This window comes from Fonsecaea monophora (genome assembly GCF_001642475.1).
Source record: "Fonsecaea monophora strain CBS 269.37 chromosome Unknown Scaff5, whole genome shotgun sequence".
NCBI classification, from domain to species: Eukaryota; Fungi; Ascomycota; class Eurotiomycetes; order Chaetothyriales; family Herpotrichiellaceae; genus Fonsecaea; species Fonsecaea monophora.
The window spans coordinates 361,012-377,560 of NW_019173936.1; the positions used below are offsets into that span (position 1 = coordinate 361,012).

General features: G+C 52.2%; 10 protein-coding genes across 10 annotated transcripts; 4 read left to right on the forward strand and 6 right to left on the reverse strand.

Annotated features, from left to right (window-relative positions):
• Positions 1-264: 264 nt before the first annotated feature.
• Positions 265-1,607, reverse strand: AYO21_01374 (hypothetical protein; the record flags this gene model as incomplete). Its single annotated transcript, XM_022651357.1, has 2 exons — positions 265-648; positions 717-1,607. The coding sequence occupies 2 exons, from the start codon at positions 1,605-1,607 to the stop codon at positions 265-267; spliced, it is 1,275 nt and encodes a 424-aa protein (XP_022516330.1).
• Positions 1,608-2,441: 834 nt separating this feature from the next.
• On the forward strand, positions 2,442-3,954 carry AYO21_01375 (hypothetical protein; the record flags this gene model as incomplete). The annotated part of the gene is made up of 7 exons (XM_022651358.1): positions 2,442-2,550; positions 2,619-3,104; positions 3,168-3,374; positions 3,458-3,502; positions 3,560-3,655; positions 3,723-3,773; positions 3,845-3,954. The coding sequence occupies 7 exons, from the start codon at positions 2,442-2,444 to the stop codon at positions 3,952-3,954; spliced, it is 1,104 nt and encodes a 367-aa protein (XP_022516331.1).
• A 315-nt stretch (positions 3,955-4,269) lies between these two features.
• On the forward strand, positions 4,270-4,757 carry AYO21_01376 (hypothetical protein; the record flags this gene model as incomplete). Its single annotated transcript, XM_022651359.1, has 3 exons — positions 4,270-4,332; positions 4,430-4,551; positions 4,607-4,757. The coding sequence occupies 3 exons, from the start codon at positions 4,270-4,272 to the stop codon at positions 4,755-4,757; spliced, it is 336 nt and encodes a 111-aa protein (XP_022516332.1).
• Positions 4,758-5,087: 330 nt separating this feature from the next.
• Positions 5,088-5,963, forward strand: AYO21_01377 (hypothetical protein; the record flags this gene model as incomplete). The annotated part of the gene is made up of 3 exons (XM_022651360.1): positions 5,088-5,167; positions 5,231-5,419; positions 5,486-5,963. 3 exons carry the CDS (start codon positions 5,088-5,090, stop codon positions 5,961-5,963), a joined length of 747 nt encoding a protein of 248 aa, XP_022516333.1.
• A 572-nt stretch (positions 5,964-6,535) lies between these two features.
• Positions 6,536-7,096, reverse strand: AYO21_01378 (hypothetical protein; the record flags this gene model as incomplete). Its single annotated transcript, XM_022651361.1, has 1 exon — positions 6,536-7,096. The coding sequence occupies one exon, from the start codon at positions 7,094-7,096 to the stop codon at positions 6,536-6,538; it is 561 nt and encodes a 186-aa protein (XP_022516334.1).
• Positions 7,097-7,608: 512 nt separating this feature from the next.
• AYO21_01379 (hypothetical protein) lies at positions 7,609-8,574 on the reverse strand (the record flags this gene model as incomplete). The annotated part of the gene is made up of 1 exon (XM_022651362.1): positions 7,609-8,574. The coding sequence occupies one exon, from the start codon at positions 8,572-8,574 to the stop codon at positions 7,609-7,611; it is 966 nt and encodes a 321-aa protein (XP_022516335.1).
• A 310-nt stretch (positions 8,575-8,884) lies between these two features.
• On the reverse strand, positions 8,885-10,579 carry AYO21_01380 (hypothetical protein; the record flags this gene model as incomplete). The annotated part of the gene is made up of 4 exons (XM_022651363.1): positions 8,885-9,047; positions 9,105-10,184; positions 10,243-10,469; positions 10,529-10,579. 4 exons carry the CDS (start codon positions 10,577-10,579, stop codon positions 8,885-8,887), a joined length of 1,521 nt encoding a protein of 506 aa, XP_022516336.1.
• A 598-nt stretch (positions 10,580-11,177) lies between these two features.
• On the reverse strand, positions 11,178-11,993 carry AYO21_01381 (hypothetical protein; the record flags this gene model as incomplete). The annotated part of the gene is made up of 2 exons (XM_022651364.1): positions 11,178-11,885; positions 11,949-11,993. The coding sequence occupies 2 exons, from the start codon at positions 11,991-11,993 to the stop codon at positions 11,178-11,180; spliced, it is 753 nt and encodes a 250-aa protein (XP_022516337.1).
• A 686-nt stretch (positions 11,994-12,679) lies between these two features.
• Positions 12,680-15,136, forward strand: AYO21_01382 (hypothetical protein; the record flags this gene model as incomplete). Its single annotated transcript, XM_022651365.1, has 5 exons — positions 12,680-12,804; positions 12,858-12,879; positions 13,043-13,544; positions 13,621-14,417; positions 14,492-15,136. 5 exons carry the CDS (start codon positions 12,680-12,682, stop codon positions 15,134-15,136), a joined length of 2,091 nt encoding a protein of 696 aa, XP_022516338.1.
• A 184-nt stretch (positions 15,137-15,320) lies between these two features.
• AYO21_01383 (hypothetical protein) lies at positions 15,321-16,380 on the reverse strand (the record flags this gene model as incomplete). The annotated part of the gene is made up of 3 exons (XM_022651366.1): positions 15,321-15,811; positions 15,878-16,001; positions 16,078-16,380. 3 exons carry the CDS (start codon positions 16,378-16,380, stop codon positions 15,321-15,323), a joined length of 918 nt encoding a protein of 305 aa, XP_022516339.1.
• Between the last annotated feature and the right edge of the window lie 169 nt (positions 16,381-16,549).

Here is a 16,549-nt window from a genome sequence, read left to right on the forward strand (position 1 = left end):
GCTTGTCCCGCATAAGTTTCCTCGAGAGACGCAGCTGCGGTTGGTACCCACACGCGTGTCACACCAACCGCAGTCTTATGAAGCGTACTTCGTACCTCGTTTGCTTGTTGTTTACAATCACTTGGACAGAAGAGACTCAAACACCTTAGTATCAAGAGATCACCACCAATGCATACAGCTGCTGTTGTTTTACGCCGAGAAGAATTATGAGAGAGACTACTGACAATATCCCTCTCCACTCACGCCAATGGAAAGCATCGCTTGTTACATTCCCGTTCGTTTGCATCTGTTAACGGCGTGGCCATACTGTGGATAGGCATCGAACCAACGGTCCCTCATGGCCCAGTTGTCATAATCAAAGATATGGCTCTCGAATTTGTCGGTAAGGTGCACCGCATTACCCTGCACGTCCGTGATAAAGACTGGCTCAAGCCGAGGCCACTGGACGGTGACGGATTCGGTAAAATCGCGCTCGAACTGTGTGTGGTTCTCCAAATAGAGAGCAGGGTGCTTGGTGAGTATGTCCCGAAGTTCGGGAAAGGCAAGAAAGTCGATCGACACCGGATGTGGCACGCACTCCTGGGCTTTTGTTGGGCGGTAGAACGCTGGTACATCCTCGTAAGAACGGGCGACTGGGTATACCCTCCACTAAGGGGTTCAGATCGTCAGTCATGATGTGCAGCATATCATCTCCACATCGTTGAAAAGAGACTTACCCGCAATAGCCGATACATGAGGAGGTAGATTGCGACGTTGTCGGCGTCATTCGGACAGCGAAACTCATCACAAGTCACGTTGAGAATCTCCACAAGCGGATGCCTCTCGGGGTTGCGGAGAAAGAAGTTGTCGATGCTGGGCATGCGAGGGAGCTGCATCATTTGTGCATCTGATGGATGATGTCGAAAGAGGTCGACATGCGCCGTCCACAGTGCTCGCGAGATGAATGAGTAGAAGCAGCCTCGGCCCGCCGGGTGCTCAACGGAGCACAAAGAGCAAAACGTGTCCGCTACAAGGCCCCCCGCCAGCTGCGAGGATGAGGGTGGGATGGCAAAGCTACAGTGCAGCTCAGCTGGAGCGGCGTGTCGACTCACACGTGTCCTCCACGTCGACTCGGGGCTGCTTGCGGCCGAGTTTGATACAGCACCACGAGCCATTTGAGATAATACAATAAGAGCAGCCGAGGCGAGCTCGTCATCATGAGAACGCTTGCCAGGTTTGTCGATCAGTGGCTCACCACTGCTCGTGGGGTAGGCTGCTGTTGTGTATTGGGATGCCTCTCCATCCACGCTGGAGCCTGGGAACACGGTGGTGGTTATTGTACCGGCCGCTTCTTCGCACAGACCACGGTGTCGGGTTGTTGCTCGTAAAAAATCTGAAGGTGAAGGAGCTTGGGCATTGTTGGCACCCAGAGGCTCCGCTTCCTCCTCACAAAAAACTCGGCTGGCTGGCTTCCTCTCAAGCTCGGCCACTCTGGCCCGGAGGCTGTGGACAAGTTGTTCCAAGGCCTCCGATCTTCTCTGCTCCGCTTGTCGCTTTGTGCGCATATGCCGTCGATCAAGTAGACGTTTCCGCTCCAATTGAGCTTCGGATCGGACACGGCGATTCATGGGTACTTTCTCGTTCACCTTGGTTGGGTCAAAGTGCCTGATTGTATCAGGATGTTCTCCGCTGGACACGGGTACATGTGCAGAAGATGTAGCGTGTGGACAGCAGTGGGAGAGTCTGATTTATGTACGAGGCAATTGGTTCAGGTCTTCCGAAGAGGAATGTTTCTTACTAAACTCTGTGGCCAATTATGAGGAACGTGTGCATAACCGACAGGAGTGGAGACAACCGACTGGCCGGAGACCGCCCCCCCTTGCCTTACGTGACCGCTCCCCCGGACTTTCTCCAGAGCGGGGCTTGCGCATAGTTCCCATCGTCCTGTATCGAGTACCGAGCAAGGGTTCAGCCAACAAGCAGTAGGTACGCAGAAAGTAATACCTGCTGCAGATATTATGTCCAAGTTTTAAACGTGACATGACTACCCTATTGATGGATTTATGATATATCGAAGAGCCTACACAGCTTGGGATTTGGTGGGATGGTGTTCTGACGCTGTGAGGACTGGTTCCCCCATAAAATGATCGTTTCAGGGGTACTACTTCACATGGCCAACAGAGGTTCAACGGTTGGAGGGGTCGTGTCTCTGCACGGAACGACAGGGTTTCTCCACGAAGAAGATGCGTGTCCCAAGGTTGGTGGAGACTATTCGTTTTCAGCACAATTTACGACACTTGCTATACGACCCTGGCCCAATAACGGCAATGGTTAAAAAACATGCGAAACCTCTGGTTGCTCTGCGCTTAGTGCTTGGTAGGTGGTCAGTTTATTCTAGCATTTTGTCAACTCCGGAAAGAAAATTGAAGCGAACCAAACAACTTTCGAGTTTGGAAGAAAATATGACGGTGGCTCCAGGGAACCTGATTGCTTTGCTTGCAGTGCAGCAGAATGTGTCGGATTTACAAAAACAATTGAACCTTTATGGGAATATCGATTATGTCGTTGATGGTCTGATCTATCCCCCCTGTGACTTTTGTGGCTCAATGAAAAGGCTAACTTGTCTATGCTACATTCAGAGGGTGCGGAACTGGCAGACGGGTATCAACTCCCAGACTGCTGGTTTGCAGCACGCGGCGTTGCACGCGATAATCTGGAGGCCGCCGTCGCTGTCAAGCTACCCACTGATCCATACATGCACGTCTGGTTCTACAGCTGGAAGAATCTCGACACCAACTCCCAGTGGCCGCAAAAGTTCAACCAGATTGGTTCGCGAGGCCTGACGCTCCTCTTCGACAACGTCGACAAGGAGTTGGCCCGGATCCTGAAGGAGTTTCCAAACACCAAGGTCTTGCAGCAGCCCATCAAGATCCAACGCAAATGGGGAGAGACGACTTCGGCTCTGGTTCACGACCCCGAGGGGACGTTTGTCGAGCTCGTCTCAATCGCCAACAATCCGTTGGTCGCCAAGGCACAGCCGGCTCTGCCTCATCATCGAAGTTTCCTGCATTTCATGATGAACTGCGTCAACTTCCAGGAAACGACCAAGTGGTATCAAGCATTCGGTATGGATCCGATGCACACAAGACGATCACTGCGAGCAGGCGGAGGCTGATGTAGCACAACAGGTATGGATCACGACCACGGCGTCGATTTCAGAAACCTCCACCACGACGATCAATTCAACAGGGGAATCGGAGGGAGAGAGATTTTCATGAATCAGATGAAAACTTTCTCGCACCACGAAAACGTCTGGACCGATTGCCATTTCCTTCGCAGTCCCAGAGATCCCAGTCACATGCACCTGGAACTACTGGAGTATAACGATAGCGGAAGTGAGTCCCAGACCCGTTTCTTCGGCTGCAGAAGCAAATCAGGCATGCAATTGGATCTAATCACAGGGCTGATGACTGGACAGGGGGACTGAAAGACCCAGGGCTCAACCCAACGTGGTTTCAGAAAGGTTAGAGAGTTTCCGTATCATTGGCTTATCAGTCCTGCCTGACGAATCAACCTACAGGAATTGCAAGGTATTGCATGAAAACCCCGAGCTTTGAAGCCGCACAGCGAACAGTCAAGGAAAGAGGATATAAAATCTACATCGAGGAGCAACGAGGTAAGAGGACCTGTGCTGTGGAAGAAGTGCTTTTCGATTCTTGTGCGGTAGACTCACATGAGAACAGGTGCTCTGAACTGGGGTGATTCGCAGTGGTTTTTCTTCGGTGATGTGGACGGTAATTTGCTGACTTTGTGAGTTTACCCAAGGTCGTGAAAGCATCGCTCGAGCTAATGACTGTCGTTGCAGGGAACAATGGCATCACCAGAGATACTGGGGTGAACGTGACTGATACGCTAGAGAAGTCATGGATGTTTCTGCTGGTGAGATGGGAAGTCTCCTACGCACGTACATACTAGAATACTAGATGTTGAAAAGGCCCTAACGTGCCCGTCTTCGCTGCTTTGGGTTTCTAACGCAAGATTGTTTCTCGCTCACCGTAAGAACTGATATTCCGAAGTAAGGTCAGTCCTGTGTCGTCCACCACGACTGCAGAATAAGGTGTCATCTTTACCGGGCCTCTGGCCTATATATTCGAATGACGCAGGAGTGGTCATGTGTTTAAGACATGCGCGAAGATGGATCTCGAGATTTTTATTTAGATCCGATCAGAGAAACATGTGTAAGTCATTACTTTTCTCTGGTGTCTTTGTCCCCCTAAGAAGAGGTACACCATGTCTTCAGCGACTCTCGACATCGTTGCGACGTTTTTGCCCAAGCCAGGGAAGTCCGGGGAGGTAAGATCGCTCCCGCAAATTCTTGTCGGCTGAAGCCACCAGCTTCTCTTGGTTTCATGTCTCTTATGATACTGACTTGATGTTATAAAATGGGCAGTTGATCGACCTCCTCTCGTCAGTTGCCGAAAAGGTCAAGGAGCAGGAGCCCGGCACTCTGATATACTCTATCCTGGAGGCGAAGAGTCTGGACGGCATTGACCAAGTCGTTGTCATCGAAAGGTACCACCCATTGCCAAACCCTTCGTGATATAATATGAGATAACGGGGACAATAGATACACAGGTCAAGACACGTTGGATTTTCATATGGCACAGCCATCCTACAAGGAGGTGGTGGGCAAGTTTGACGGGCTTTGTGAACAGAGACCGACCGCATCGATCGGGACTGTTCGAGGGGGGTTCATGAAGCCAGAAGCGGTATCATAGTGGTGGGGGACGAGCAGAGTATCCTGCCTAGGAATAGCGAGTTGCAGAACATGTATGTCTGGAATCACCGACCTACATAGCTTCTATAAGTTGTACTCACCTGTGATTCTGCTGCCCACTCCTTTGTTCATCCACCTCGCGTTATAATTTAAATAACCACTAAGAAGGCTTGTTGACTGTTTGTCGTTGGTTCCGACACTTGAGTTTCCGAGTGTTTGTGGTCGGCGTCATTAGAAAAGCCACCATGTTGCTTTGATGGCCGCAGCCCTTTGTCTAACAAAGCAGGACTGGATCCAGTCACAGTTACTATACACATGCACTGCGAGCACCATGGAGAGCCGTGACATGATAGTCTATACCTTGAACACTCCGGACTGCAACAAAGTGAGCATAACTCTCGAAGAGCTCGGGTAAGCCTCATGTTCAGCGGTCAGTCAGTGTCCGCAGTGGGCTCAAATAACCACAAACTCCAGATTAAAGTATCAAGTTCGCAAGGTCAATGTGTCCAAAGGCGAGCAGAAGGAGCCTTGGTTCACTGAGATCAACCCAAATGGGCGAATACCCGCACTGGTCGATCAGCTTCCGGACGGCTCCACGATCAAACTGTTTGAGTCGGGGAGTATCATGCAATATCTAACAGACCGCTACGACCAGGAGCACCGGTAAGTTGATCTGTACGGTGGTCGACACATCCCGTATGCCCCAAAGTTGACGAGATGATTCTCTAGCATTTCTTTTCCGCGAGGTACCCCAGAATACTACGAGACTGGCAACTGGCTCTTTTTTCAAAACGCCGGGGTCGGTCCGATACAGGGACAGGCCGTCCACTTTCTTCGCTACAACCCGGTCAAGATGGAATACTCGACGTCACGCTATATCAACGAGACTCGCCGTCTCTATCGTGTGCTCGACAAGCACCTTGCAACGAGAGATTACTTGGTGGGAGGGAAATGCACCATTGCCGACATTGCGCACTGGGGTTGGGTCACAGCGGCCTTTTGGGCCGGCGTCGACCTCGGTCAGTTTCCGAACCTGGCTCGGTGGGAGAAGAGGATGCGGGCTCGACCAGGTGTTCAGAGAGGAAAGGAAATCCCCGACAGGCATTGGATCGACGTGGTTACTGAATCTCCGGAGATGATACAGATGGTAGAGCGAGAAAACGCCAAGTGGATACAGGCAGCACAGGTTCAAAATGCACAATTGTAAACCGACCTCTCGTATTGACTCGGCTAGAGGCTACAAAGTGGGTGCCAGATGTCAGTTAAGGAAGGGTAGAGAAGGACACAAGTAAATGTCGTGTCAGCTGGAAAACTCTTGCTCTGTACCTCGAACGACTGCCAGCCCCAATCGAATAGATGGGCCAGAAAGGAGGAAAAGGGGTAATGAAGACCTTGCAACAACTGGCACCTCGGTGACTGGACTGTCATTGGACTGGAAGTCAAGGGTTTGGAACTCTGGAATTCCTACCCCGGACTTCCGACTGTATCAAACACTAATCCTCTACGGACCGCGATCCCAGATACTCATGGTCGATCCAGTCTTTACCGTCAGAGAAGCAAACGACGACGACGAAAATTGCAGACTGCCGCTTGCATTTTTGTCGTGAGTGATGAATGTAAAAACCTCCAACAATAGACAAAGAGCGTAGATACACAAAGCGTTCATCTGGTCTTCATAGCCTCTGGTCGAAGGGCACTTTCCTAGCACTATTCAACCTCCACCTGATCTTACTCTCTCGACCTGCCTGCCTGTCTGGCCATCTGTTGTTGAGTGAGTGTTCAAGCATCCACTGGAAGAGTCTCCAACCACCCAGGCCCGTGGGGTGGGGTGGGATTGTACGGCTTCGTATTTGGCACACCGTGTTCGAGGAACGACTTGGTGACGGCCTGGTACATCTCCTCGAGGTCGTTTTTGTCGGCGAGGAAGTCGACGCTGTTCTCCTTGCCGGGGCGGACGGTGTTGATCCGGTGTCTCGACCAGCGAGTCGTGTTGTCGTCGATCTTCTCGAGCGTGTAGGTGGCCTCGATGTCCGTGGGCATGGGCGGGCCGTGCCAGTGTACCGACTTGAATCCCCATTTGTGCGGTTTCTCGCACACAGTCACGACCCAGTCGCCCACCAGGTCGAACCGGTCCGGCATGTGCATGTACTCGAGAAAGTGCTCGCCCGGTTGCATGGTGCGAGACACCGATTCGAGGTCGTCTTCGCCGCCGGGCCCGTGAACCTTCCAGGTCCCCAGTTGCAGCTTGATCCAGTTGGTGGGCACCGTGACGAACTCCCACACCTTTTCGATGGGGAGGTTGATCACCTGAGAGGTACGGCTGTGTGTGACGCCCGACATGTTTGACGAGGTGGGAAATGGTTTTTGGGTGTCTGTATGGTGGATATATGCTCACTCTCAGTTCATCCCTTGACCTGGGTTCCCTTGCCCATTTTATGAATGTCAGGAGATCAAATTCATTGATCGTATAGTCGGGATGACGACGTCGTCCCAGAAACCTCATGTCGTTGGTCAAGACGACTCAACGAGTCGTGATATTTCCCATGAACTCGTGGGGAGATACTCCTCCAAACTCCCCCAGAGTAAGTGGATCCTATACGAAGACAAAAGTCCCGAACACTATTGTCAAGAAAGATGGCGCTGCTTACATTCGGCAAGCTTGAACGGCGGTGTCATAATTTAGGAGTCGTTTCACGAGACAGAACAGGACCAATAAATGCGAGCCCTTCCATCGCCCCCACCGACCGAGAGACTGTTCCTCGGAATTGGCAATCGATACGAAAACTTCAACCACGACAAGATAATGAGTGAGCAACATCTCCAAGAGAGAGGAGCAAACGTTCTGGCTAAGTTTACTGCAACTCTGAGGTATACCTATCGTCCCCGGGCAAGACATCAGCTACAAAGCCCCAGGGGATTCCTAACCCGTCTTTGGGGTCGACCACTAGCATTGAATCATCCTTGGCGATGAGCTTCACCCCTTTACTCCGAAGATGCGCCTCGGTGACGGCCAGATCCTTGACTTTCCAGGTCAAGGCGTGATAGACATCCTCGGCCTTGTTTTGTCTTGCTTCGAAGTCTCTCGTCGCATATGAGTCGACACCGGGAATGGGGACGGCGAACTCGTAGACCGCGTCGGCCAGCTGGATGAAGATGCTGTCAGTCCCTCGAAGCGTGCCTTTGGCCTCGTGGATCTGCTTCCCACCCATGAGGTCCACGAACAATCGAATTGCCCGGCTCAGATTCGCCGTCAGGATCGTGTGGTGGGAGCAAAACTGGATTCCCAAGGGCCCCTTTCCGACCTGGGGATTCAGCTTCCACGAAGGGTCCCGGCGGATGTCGTAGGTCCCCATGCTCGAAGCTGGATAGTACTCGTAGCGAAGCCCACTGTCCTCCGCAACCGTGAAGAAAAGCTTTGATGGCTTAAAAACAGCCACGGGACACTCCTTGGGGTCGGCGAGCCGGTTGGCTTGGTCGGTCGAACGCACACCCATCTCGTTCAGCCGCGCGTATATCTCATCGATACCTTCGACACCCCAGCCCAGACCGTTGAGGTGAGGCTCCTCGACATCCTCGTATCTCTGTTCCCCGTCAATCACGTACTTTTTGGGATCTATGCAATCGAAGAAGACATCGGCAATGGACGTGAAAATGCAGTAGTCGGTTGGAAATGTCGGGTATTTGGGGTCTGGCTTCGTAAAGAGCTTGTTCCGCCAGACGCTCTCGATGCCAAATACCTCACGGAAGAACGTGTCGGCCTTCTCCAGACTCGGCACCCGATGGCTAGGGTGATATAGCGTGACTATTTTGTATGTCATGTTTTTTGATCTTATGGAGGGCGTGAAACTCGAATTGAACAGACAAAAGCTTCGATGGTAGAAAGGTAACGATACTGTCTTTTCTTACTGAATGCAGGGGTGGGCAGGCTTTGGACTGTCCGACATTAATAATGTTCTTCACAGATGACCAAAATTATCGGAATTGCTGGTGTTGGACAAAAGGAGACGGTCGTGTTGCGACTCGTTACAAGCGACCCTTTGCTCTCCCGCCCTGCCCAAGCACGGGTTTCCCACACAGATGCAATACTCACCAGCAAATGACATTCATCTACTGGACATACAAAAAGGGCTATTTTACTGGCGTCAGATTCACCATCAACGCGGGCTTCTCCCAGAGCATGTATGTCTTCTGAGTTCTTGCCCAGTTGTCATTGTCAGACTCGGCAGCCAAAGCCAAGTCGAAAGTCCACAGTAGTTTAGACAGAATCACGCGGATCTCAGCGTATGCTAGGCTGGACACTTGTCAGCATGAAACAGTGTACGTAGAAGAGATACTGTGTGATACTGACCTTTTGCCAATGCAGTTGCGAGGGCCGAATGAGAAAGGTTGTGAGACATTCTTCTTATCCCTGGCAAACATCTCCGCGGGCACATCGTCGTTTTCTAACAGGTGAGGAGCCAGCCAGCGCTCAGGTAGGAAATCAAGTGGGCGGTAAAAGTTGTCCGGGTGCCTCGACGCCGCAAAAGGATGGACTCCTACTGTCATGCCCCCGGCAACCCAGTGGCCCTCGATTGCTTCTCCCTTTCCCGGCACCAACCGGGGAAAGGCGTTGGGTGAGGGAGGATAGAGCCTGAATGCTTCCTCGACCACGGCTGGCATGTATTTGAGCTCGTTGGTCGTCACCATGGTGATGTTCTCGTAGCTCGTGAACGTACTTCTGACTTCTCGCACCATTCGCTGGTAGACAGATTGATGGCGGAGGACAAAATACAGAAGCCCCGAGAGGAGCGTGGCGGTGGTCTCGCTGCCCGCGATGATCAGAATGACGGCCGTCTCCTGGATTTCCGGCATGGTCATGCCTGCGGACCCTTGCTTGTTCTCCCGGAGGATGTAGTTCATAAAGTCCTTTCGTTGGATTTGGTCCTTTCGAGCGATCCGCCTGTCGAGCTTCGCGTAGGCTTTGGCGTCGGCTTCCTCTTTGGCCCTCTGCTGTTCCTTGGGCGCAAGGAGCTTAGCGACAGGAAGCAGTCCGTAATAGACAATGGCCTGCATCCAGGGATACACCTTGACCCCCTGAAAGATTTGCTTCACCCACTCATGATACTGAGTCTCCTGGAGACAGCCGAATGGTTCGCCAAAGGCCAGGTCGCCCGTGATGTCGAATGTACACCAATTGAACCAGGACGTCATATCTTGTGGTCCCTCTCTACATTTATCGGTGAGTCGTGAAATCATTTGGTCAATGAACTTCTGGACCAAGTCCTCCTGTTCCCTGATCGCTTTCTCGGAAAATGCATGGGATATCAGCCGTCGCATTCGAGGGTGGTTTCCCGACGACGCAGTCACGATGGACTCGGTATTTTTGAACGTTGGGAGAAGCCCTGGACCTTTGAGATCCTTGGGCATTTCCACTGGTCGATGGCCGTAGCTTGCGCACAGGTTGGTCCGGACGAAATCTCAGATCTTGATGATGATGAAACACTTACATTTGCTTCCACGCGTTGTCGCTGATGTACGACAGCTCATTCGGGGCCGTTCTGACGACAGGACCGTATGTTTGATGGAGATCCGAGATCTTGTTGTGTATCTCGCCGCTTATCGCAGTCCAGATCCAGGGCAGCCTAGACGCAGCCCACAATTTGGGCCCTGGATAATAGCGAAGGGGATGAAAATAGACATTATAGACCGCTTTGCCGACGACAGCGACAAAGATCTGGATTTTTGTTCGTTAGCTGTCACCAATCAATTCTCGATTTTGGGAATGCACATTACTGCGACGACTCCCCACATCAACATTCTCAGAACCGAAGAGACATCCGCCATTTTCAATCGTCCTTCAATGTTAGAACGTGCCGCATGACAGTGCAACAGGCCCCCAAGACAACGTTTAAGAATACACTACAACCAAGGTTTCACATCATACGAGTCGTATAACGCGACCTGACTTGGGTTTGAAGTGCTGGTCGTACTGCCTGACTGTTCACTTCCATATGGGCTGGATACAACAGAAGATACACGGAAAATGAGCTCTTTTTCGAGTTCTATGACTAAACTACGCTTCTAAGTAATTCCTTGACATGGCCTGGAAACACCGTGGAAGAGGTTTCATCTGTTACCTTATTTGTACACTTGGCCTCAAGAGAGCCGAGTCAGATCGAGAACAACACGACCCTGAATCTTGCCAGCATGGAGATCTCCAAAGACCTGTAGTCGAGTCAGCCAAAAGACTCGATGGACAAATCATTCAGTTGCAGTAGACCTCTGTGAGTTTATTCATTGGCTCTACCCGTATGGCCGGGCGAACATGACCATGGGCTGCCGGTTGCAGGCAATCAATTGCCATGATTCTGTTTCCGGTCACGGCGCCTGGGGTGAACGGCTCATCAGTTTTGAAAGCAACAGAAAGAGAGAGGGGACACGATCACGGACCTTTTATTTTCCAGAGATTCCCGATGATCTTGAAGGGGGCAGCATTTGGCATGGGGTGAGGGTCGACTTCCGGGATTCCCACGCAGACCAGCGTTCCAGCGTACCGGAGGAAATCGAGCGCCTGATCGTATGCTCCGGAGCTGGCATTGCAGACCATAACGGCATGACATCCACCATCGGTGACTTCCTTGACTCTGGCAGTAAGGTCTGCCGAGTTGAATTGTGTAAAGTCAAGAAAGACATCTGCCCCGAGGGACTTGCAAAAGTCCGCCTTGGAGCCGTGGTCGACGGCGATGACTCTCAGATTGAACGCCTTTGCATACTGAACTGCGAGGTGGCCGAGGCCCCCTCCGGCCCCGGATACTAGAAGCCAGTCACCCAGCTTACACTCACTGTATAATAGAGCTGACCACACGGTCACTCCACCACAGAGGAGAGGGGCAGCCGCCTCAGAAGAGAGCCCCTCGGGAATGGGAGTGACATATCGGGGATCGCTGATGATATATTGTTGAAATGTACCGGGCGTTTTATACCCTGCGACCTTGCGCTTCTTACAACGATTGTCGAACCCAGCGAGGCACTCGGAGCAGATCAGACAGGCCGACGTGATCCATTTCACTCCAACGCGGTCACCCAACTGGACCTCTGTCACTCCGTCACCCAACTTAACGACGTATCCAACGCCCTCGTGTCCTCCAATCTGAACGGTAAGCACTCGACATCAGCGGAGCTCCTCAGGACTGCCGGTTCGGGCAATACAAACCTGACCGCGCGGTGTCGGCTCCGGCATATGTCCATAAGAATTCATGATGAAGGCAAAGTCCGTGTGGCAGACACCGGAGTAAAGGCTTTGACTTCTATCAGATTACCGCACAACGAGACATCAACTTCCTCTGGGGCTGAGGGCGTAAGAGGCGTACAGTTTGATGAGGATCTCTCCCCGTTGAGGCTCTGGTGTTTCGACATCAATTACTTCAGTGGCCAGAGTACCAGGATTTGAATAGATGACGGCTGAGCGAGTCAGACCCTAGTCGCAAAATGGCTCAACATGGACTCTTTCAATACCTTTGTGCGTCTTTGGAATATCTTCAGTCGTCATGATGCCGGGTTCGAATCGCTCTAGTGATTGAGGTTTTGGCTGCTGAATCCCTTCCACCAACTATTAGGGTCAGAGACTATATGTGTATGCTCTATTTTTCAGGCCTCTGAAGCTTTCAAGTCATTTGGCCACAGCACCATTACGGGTAGTCGGCAAGTCGCGATCTTTCCAGTTCAGGGTGCAAGGACCCACACGCGACCCACACAGACATGGAAGGTTTCCTCATTAGGCATTTACGACAACTGAGATACGACACTTGGACGCCCACGTGACCCCAGAATTCCTGCGGGGTCGACGAGGGAGTCGACCCCAGATTTCAGAGCAGTTTTCCCACCATGTGTGCTCAATCACACTTCCCTTGTCGAGTCTTTTTGTTCTACTAAGAAATCCCGGAAATGGTGGACCGCGATACCTTCATGGACGAGTCAGCTCCTGTCACAGAGGCAGCAACTAACGAACAGGCCTCAGCATCCACCCCCATCACCGGCCAGAAGCGCAAGCCCTATGTGACGAGTGCATGGTGAGTTTAATCTCAACACGCTGCAAATTGTTCACTGACGACGATCCCATCAGCTCTGAATGCAAAAAGCGAAAGGTTAGGGTGGGTAAATCTTTGGCGCGCGGAGCATGGCGCGATTTGCTGACTTGTTTAATTCATTCCCCAGTGCTCGGGAAAGCGACCTTGTAGCCAATGTTCCATCGGGCATTTGACTTGCGAGTATTTGCCTGACTCGAGACGTCGAACGACGACTGTCCAGACGAGCAACAAGCCCGAGGATGTCACAGAGGACCAATTCTCGGCGGCCGGATGCGCCCCCGCGAGCAGCACCACAAAGGAAACGGATGAGGAGAGTTCATGGAAAGCCGATGTGCTCAACAAACTGCAGATGCTGTCCGATGAAATCAGAAGCTTGCGGCAAACCACGGCATCTCAAGACAATGCCCGGTCGAGTTTGAATCTCACCATGACTCCGGACTCGGGCGAGATCTTGAACACGTACAACCCAAGCAGTGTCTCCAAAGCCGTCTTTCCAGGCGGCCCTAGTATCCTCAATCCCCTCAACACCATGAAAGAGCCCGTTGAAAGTGGCGGGAATGAGGATAAATTAGTCCAGGAAGATTGTTGGATGGCTTTCTGCTCCACCATGACTGACTGCTATATTCGAGAACTGCGAATCTGGGATGCCCAAGTCAGGCATTCTGGCCTAGGTCCGGTGAGAGAAACTTTGGACCTGTACTTCTCTCTCATGAATCCCCACTGTAAGTGCTGCAACCTGCCGATGCTACAGGCACAAAGTTGCGAATTCTACTAATACCATGTGAACCAATTGTTTAGACCCTTGTTTGGACTCCAAGGCCTTCGAGCAAGATTTCCAGCGATTCGCCGGCAACGTTCAAGAAGTGACACTGGAGCGTATCCAGTTCATTGCTCTGGTCAATCTGATTCTGGCCGTAGTCAAGAATGTCGACGACTTTTGTCCGGAAGACGACATCATTCCCGGCTGGTACGAGTTTACCAAGGCGGAGCACCTCTTGAACCATGTCATCAAGAGCGGCAAAGGAAACCTCACGACCATACAGTGTCTCATCCTGAAGGCCTCGTACCTCTTATACATTGAGCGAAACGACTGGGCCTACGACGAGATCGGCACGGCGGTCCGACTTTGTTTTCAAACGGGCCTGCACAATCAAAGTTCGTGGACTGGCCTTTCACCATTTGAGGTTCACATGAGACAGCGAATCTTCTGGTGTGTCTACTGCCTCGAGAGGAACATCTCGCACCAGTGTGGCGCACCGTACCAGATGAGCGACCAGGACATTGCGGTGGAGCTGCCCAGCGATTCAACCGTTGAAGGAGTCAGTGTTGGCGCTGGAGAGGGAGGGTTTTCGCCCATCACGTACCAGCTGGCGACCATCAAATGGGCCAAGGTTTGTTCCGATATGTGGGATGCCATGTTCGGGGTCAACTCTCGCTCTCCGACAGCTGAATTGATTGCCGTCACCGACGCGCGCATCCTTTTGTTGATCGAGGAACTCCCAGTCCACCTCCGGTGGTCCTCCGACTTTCTCAAAGTCGCAGTCCAGCTCCAGTATCCTCATTATATTGTTCGTCAGGCAATTGTGCTACACCTGGTGCGTTTTATCTCCGCGTGTTTTTTGACCAAGGGCCACAGATTTTTCTTGGTGGCTGACTTTTAATGTGACAGCGATCTAATCATCTACGGCTATTGTTACGACGCAGTGACCTCCTGGGCTCCAAGAGAAGTGTGCAGGTGGCGGCGCTATGCGTGGACATAGCTCTGGCTTCGGTCGAAGCCATGCATCAGTACCATTTCTCCGAGTTCAGGAGAAACTCTGGACGGTTCCCGACCGTCTCGTTCCTCTCTGGGGTCATCTTCACGCTTACTTCGGTCATTCTGGCCAAGAAGGCAGACCGGCCCACGCTGTCGAAAGCGGGTGGGGGTTTTCTCAAGGCTGTCCAGCTCCTGGAGGACATCGCTCCCGGGTTCACCCTGGGGCGGCGCCTCTTCAAACGCCTGCAGAAAGTCATCAAGGCAACAACACAAACCATGGCGGAGAATGGGAATTCCTCTTCCAACGATGTACCGGCCGATGCTACGGGGCCGGTAATGCCGGATCATCAGTTGGCTTCTTCAACCCCGGCACCAGTCCCGGTGATTCAACCCAGTTTCGACTTTGACCTCGACGATCTACTGCACTTTGACCGGTCATCGTTTGCCGACAATGCAGACAACGAGTTTGTGCAATTTGCTTTCAGCCAGCTCAATTCACCGCTGGCTGCCTTTGGAGGCTCAGCACTGCCGAACGGGAATGCGGTCAAAGACCCCTAAGATATCATTTTTGCTTCTTTAGAAGATTGCAATTATGTTGGGAGGACTTCCCACTCCCCCTCTCACATGTAGCGGAGCCGAGGTGACGAAAAAGCTCCATCGGCCCTGCCGCTTGCATTCCTCGCTCAATGCTTCGAGATCGAACATTTCTCCTTTTGAATCGCGCGTCAGCTTTTGTCCCGGCCTACTGTGTCTTTGATCGATTATGGCCATGCTGTAGTGACTCACCTATAGGCATTCCCCAGCCGGACAACATGATCTCATGCAACGACCAGCCTTGAAGCCCTGCCTCTGGAGGCGAGTTGTAGTTGGGGATCCGCTCCCAGCCCGGAGCATCGCCTGCTCCTGCCACGATGCCGCTGTCCCACAGCCACTTTGCCATCTTGGCCGAAGTTTCAACACCTACCCAGATCGGGGACTTTTGATTGCTCCATGCGATCTTTTCTGCATCCGACAGAGCATTGTATCCCACCCAGAACCCCGAACGGACAAACAGGAGATCACCCTGCCGGATCTCGACCCCTTGTGCGGCTGCACATGCTTGGAGCTCTTCCACGGGGATTGCGTGGTCGGCAGTGTCGCCGATCAAATCATACTGTTTACCCTGAGCCTGAGACCAGGAATAGTAGTCAAGCAAGACTCCACGCCCGGCGATGGCCCCGTTCCTCACCCATGCTGTTGTTTTCACCGTTGTCAGAGACCATGAAATGTGTTGCTGACTGCTTGAGATTCCAGACTCACCATCTGTTCCAAGGACAGTAGGGTGGGCGTTGGGACCGGAAATGTCGTCGACAGATGTTCCATTGTAGAACTTTGCCAATTTGATGTAAGATACGTGCCTGAACCCATCCCACTGGGCACCTATCTGCGACACTCCAGAATTGCGCCAGTCAGTTGAAAGGCTGCCCAGATGCACTAACAGGACATAAAGCCACTCTCACCTGGGTGTTGAACTCTACGATATCATCATGTACCGGTCGTCCTCCGCGACGATAAATTGTCTGCTTGAATTTGGAGCGCTCGGAGCCTGGGACTAGGAGCACATCGATCGGCGGGTCCAGAGATAGACGGACGCCTGTGCGAATCTCGCTTCTGGCAGCGGCCAGAGTATTCTCGGCAGTGAGCAGATTCAAAGCCCCGAGCTGGTCGTCATCCCCGTAGAGGCCCCAGGCTGAAAACGGCGGATCATCTGGACGGAGAGGGAGGCTCTCAAATGGAGGTCTGGGTCTGGGTGCTTGTGACATTTTCGTTGACAGTGATGATGGTGCTTGCGTCGAGCTTTTGATTTTCCAGCGGATGGGTATAGGAAGGCAAAATATGTAGAAGCTCGTTTCAGACTGCGAACAATGTAGATCGGTGCAGCCATTGAAGATGACCTCGGGAGTATGAGACACGGAATGCTCATTATCCCAA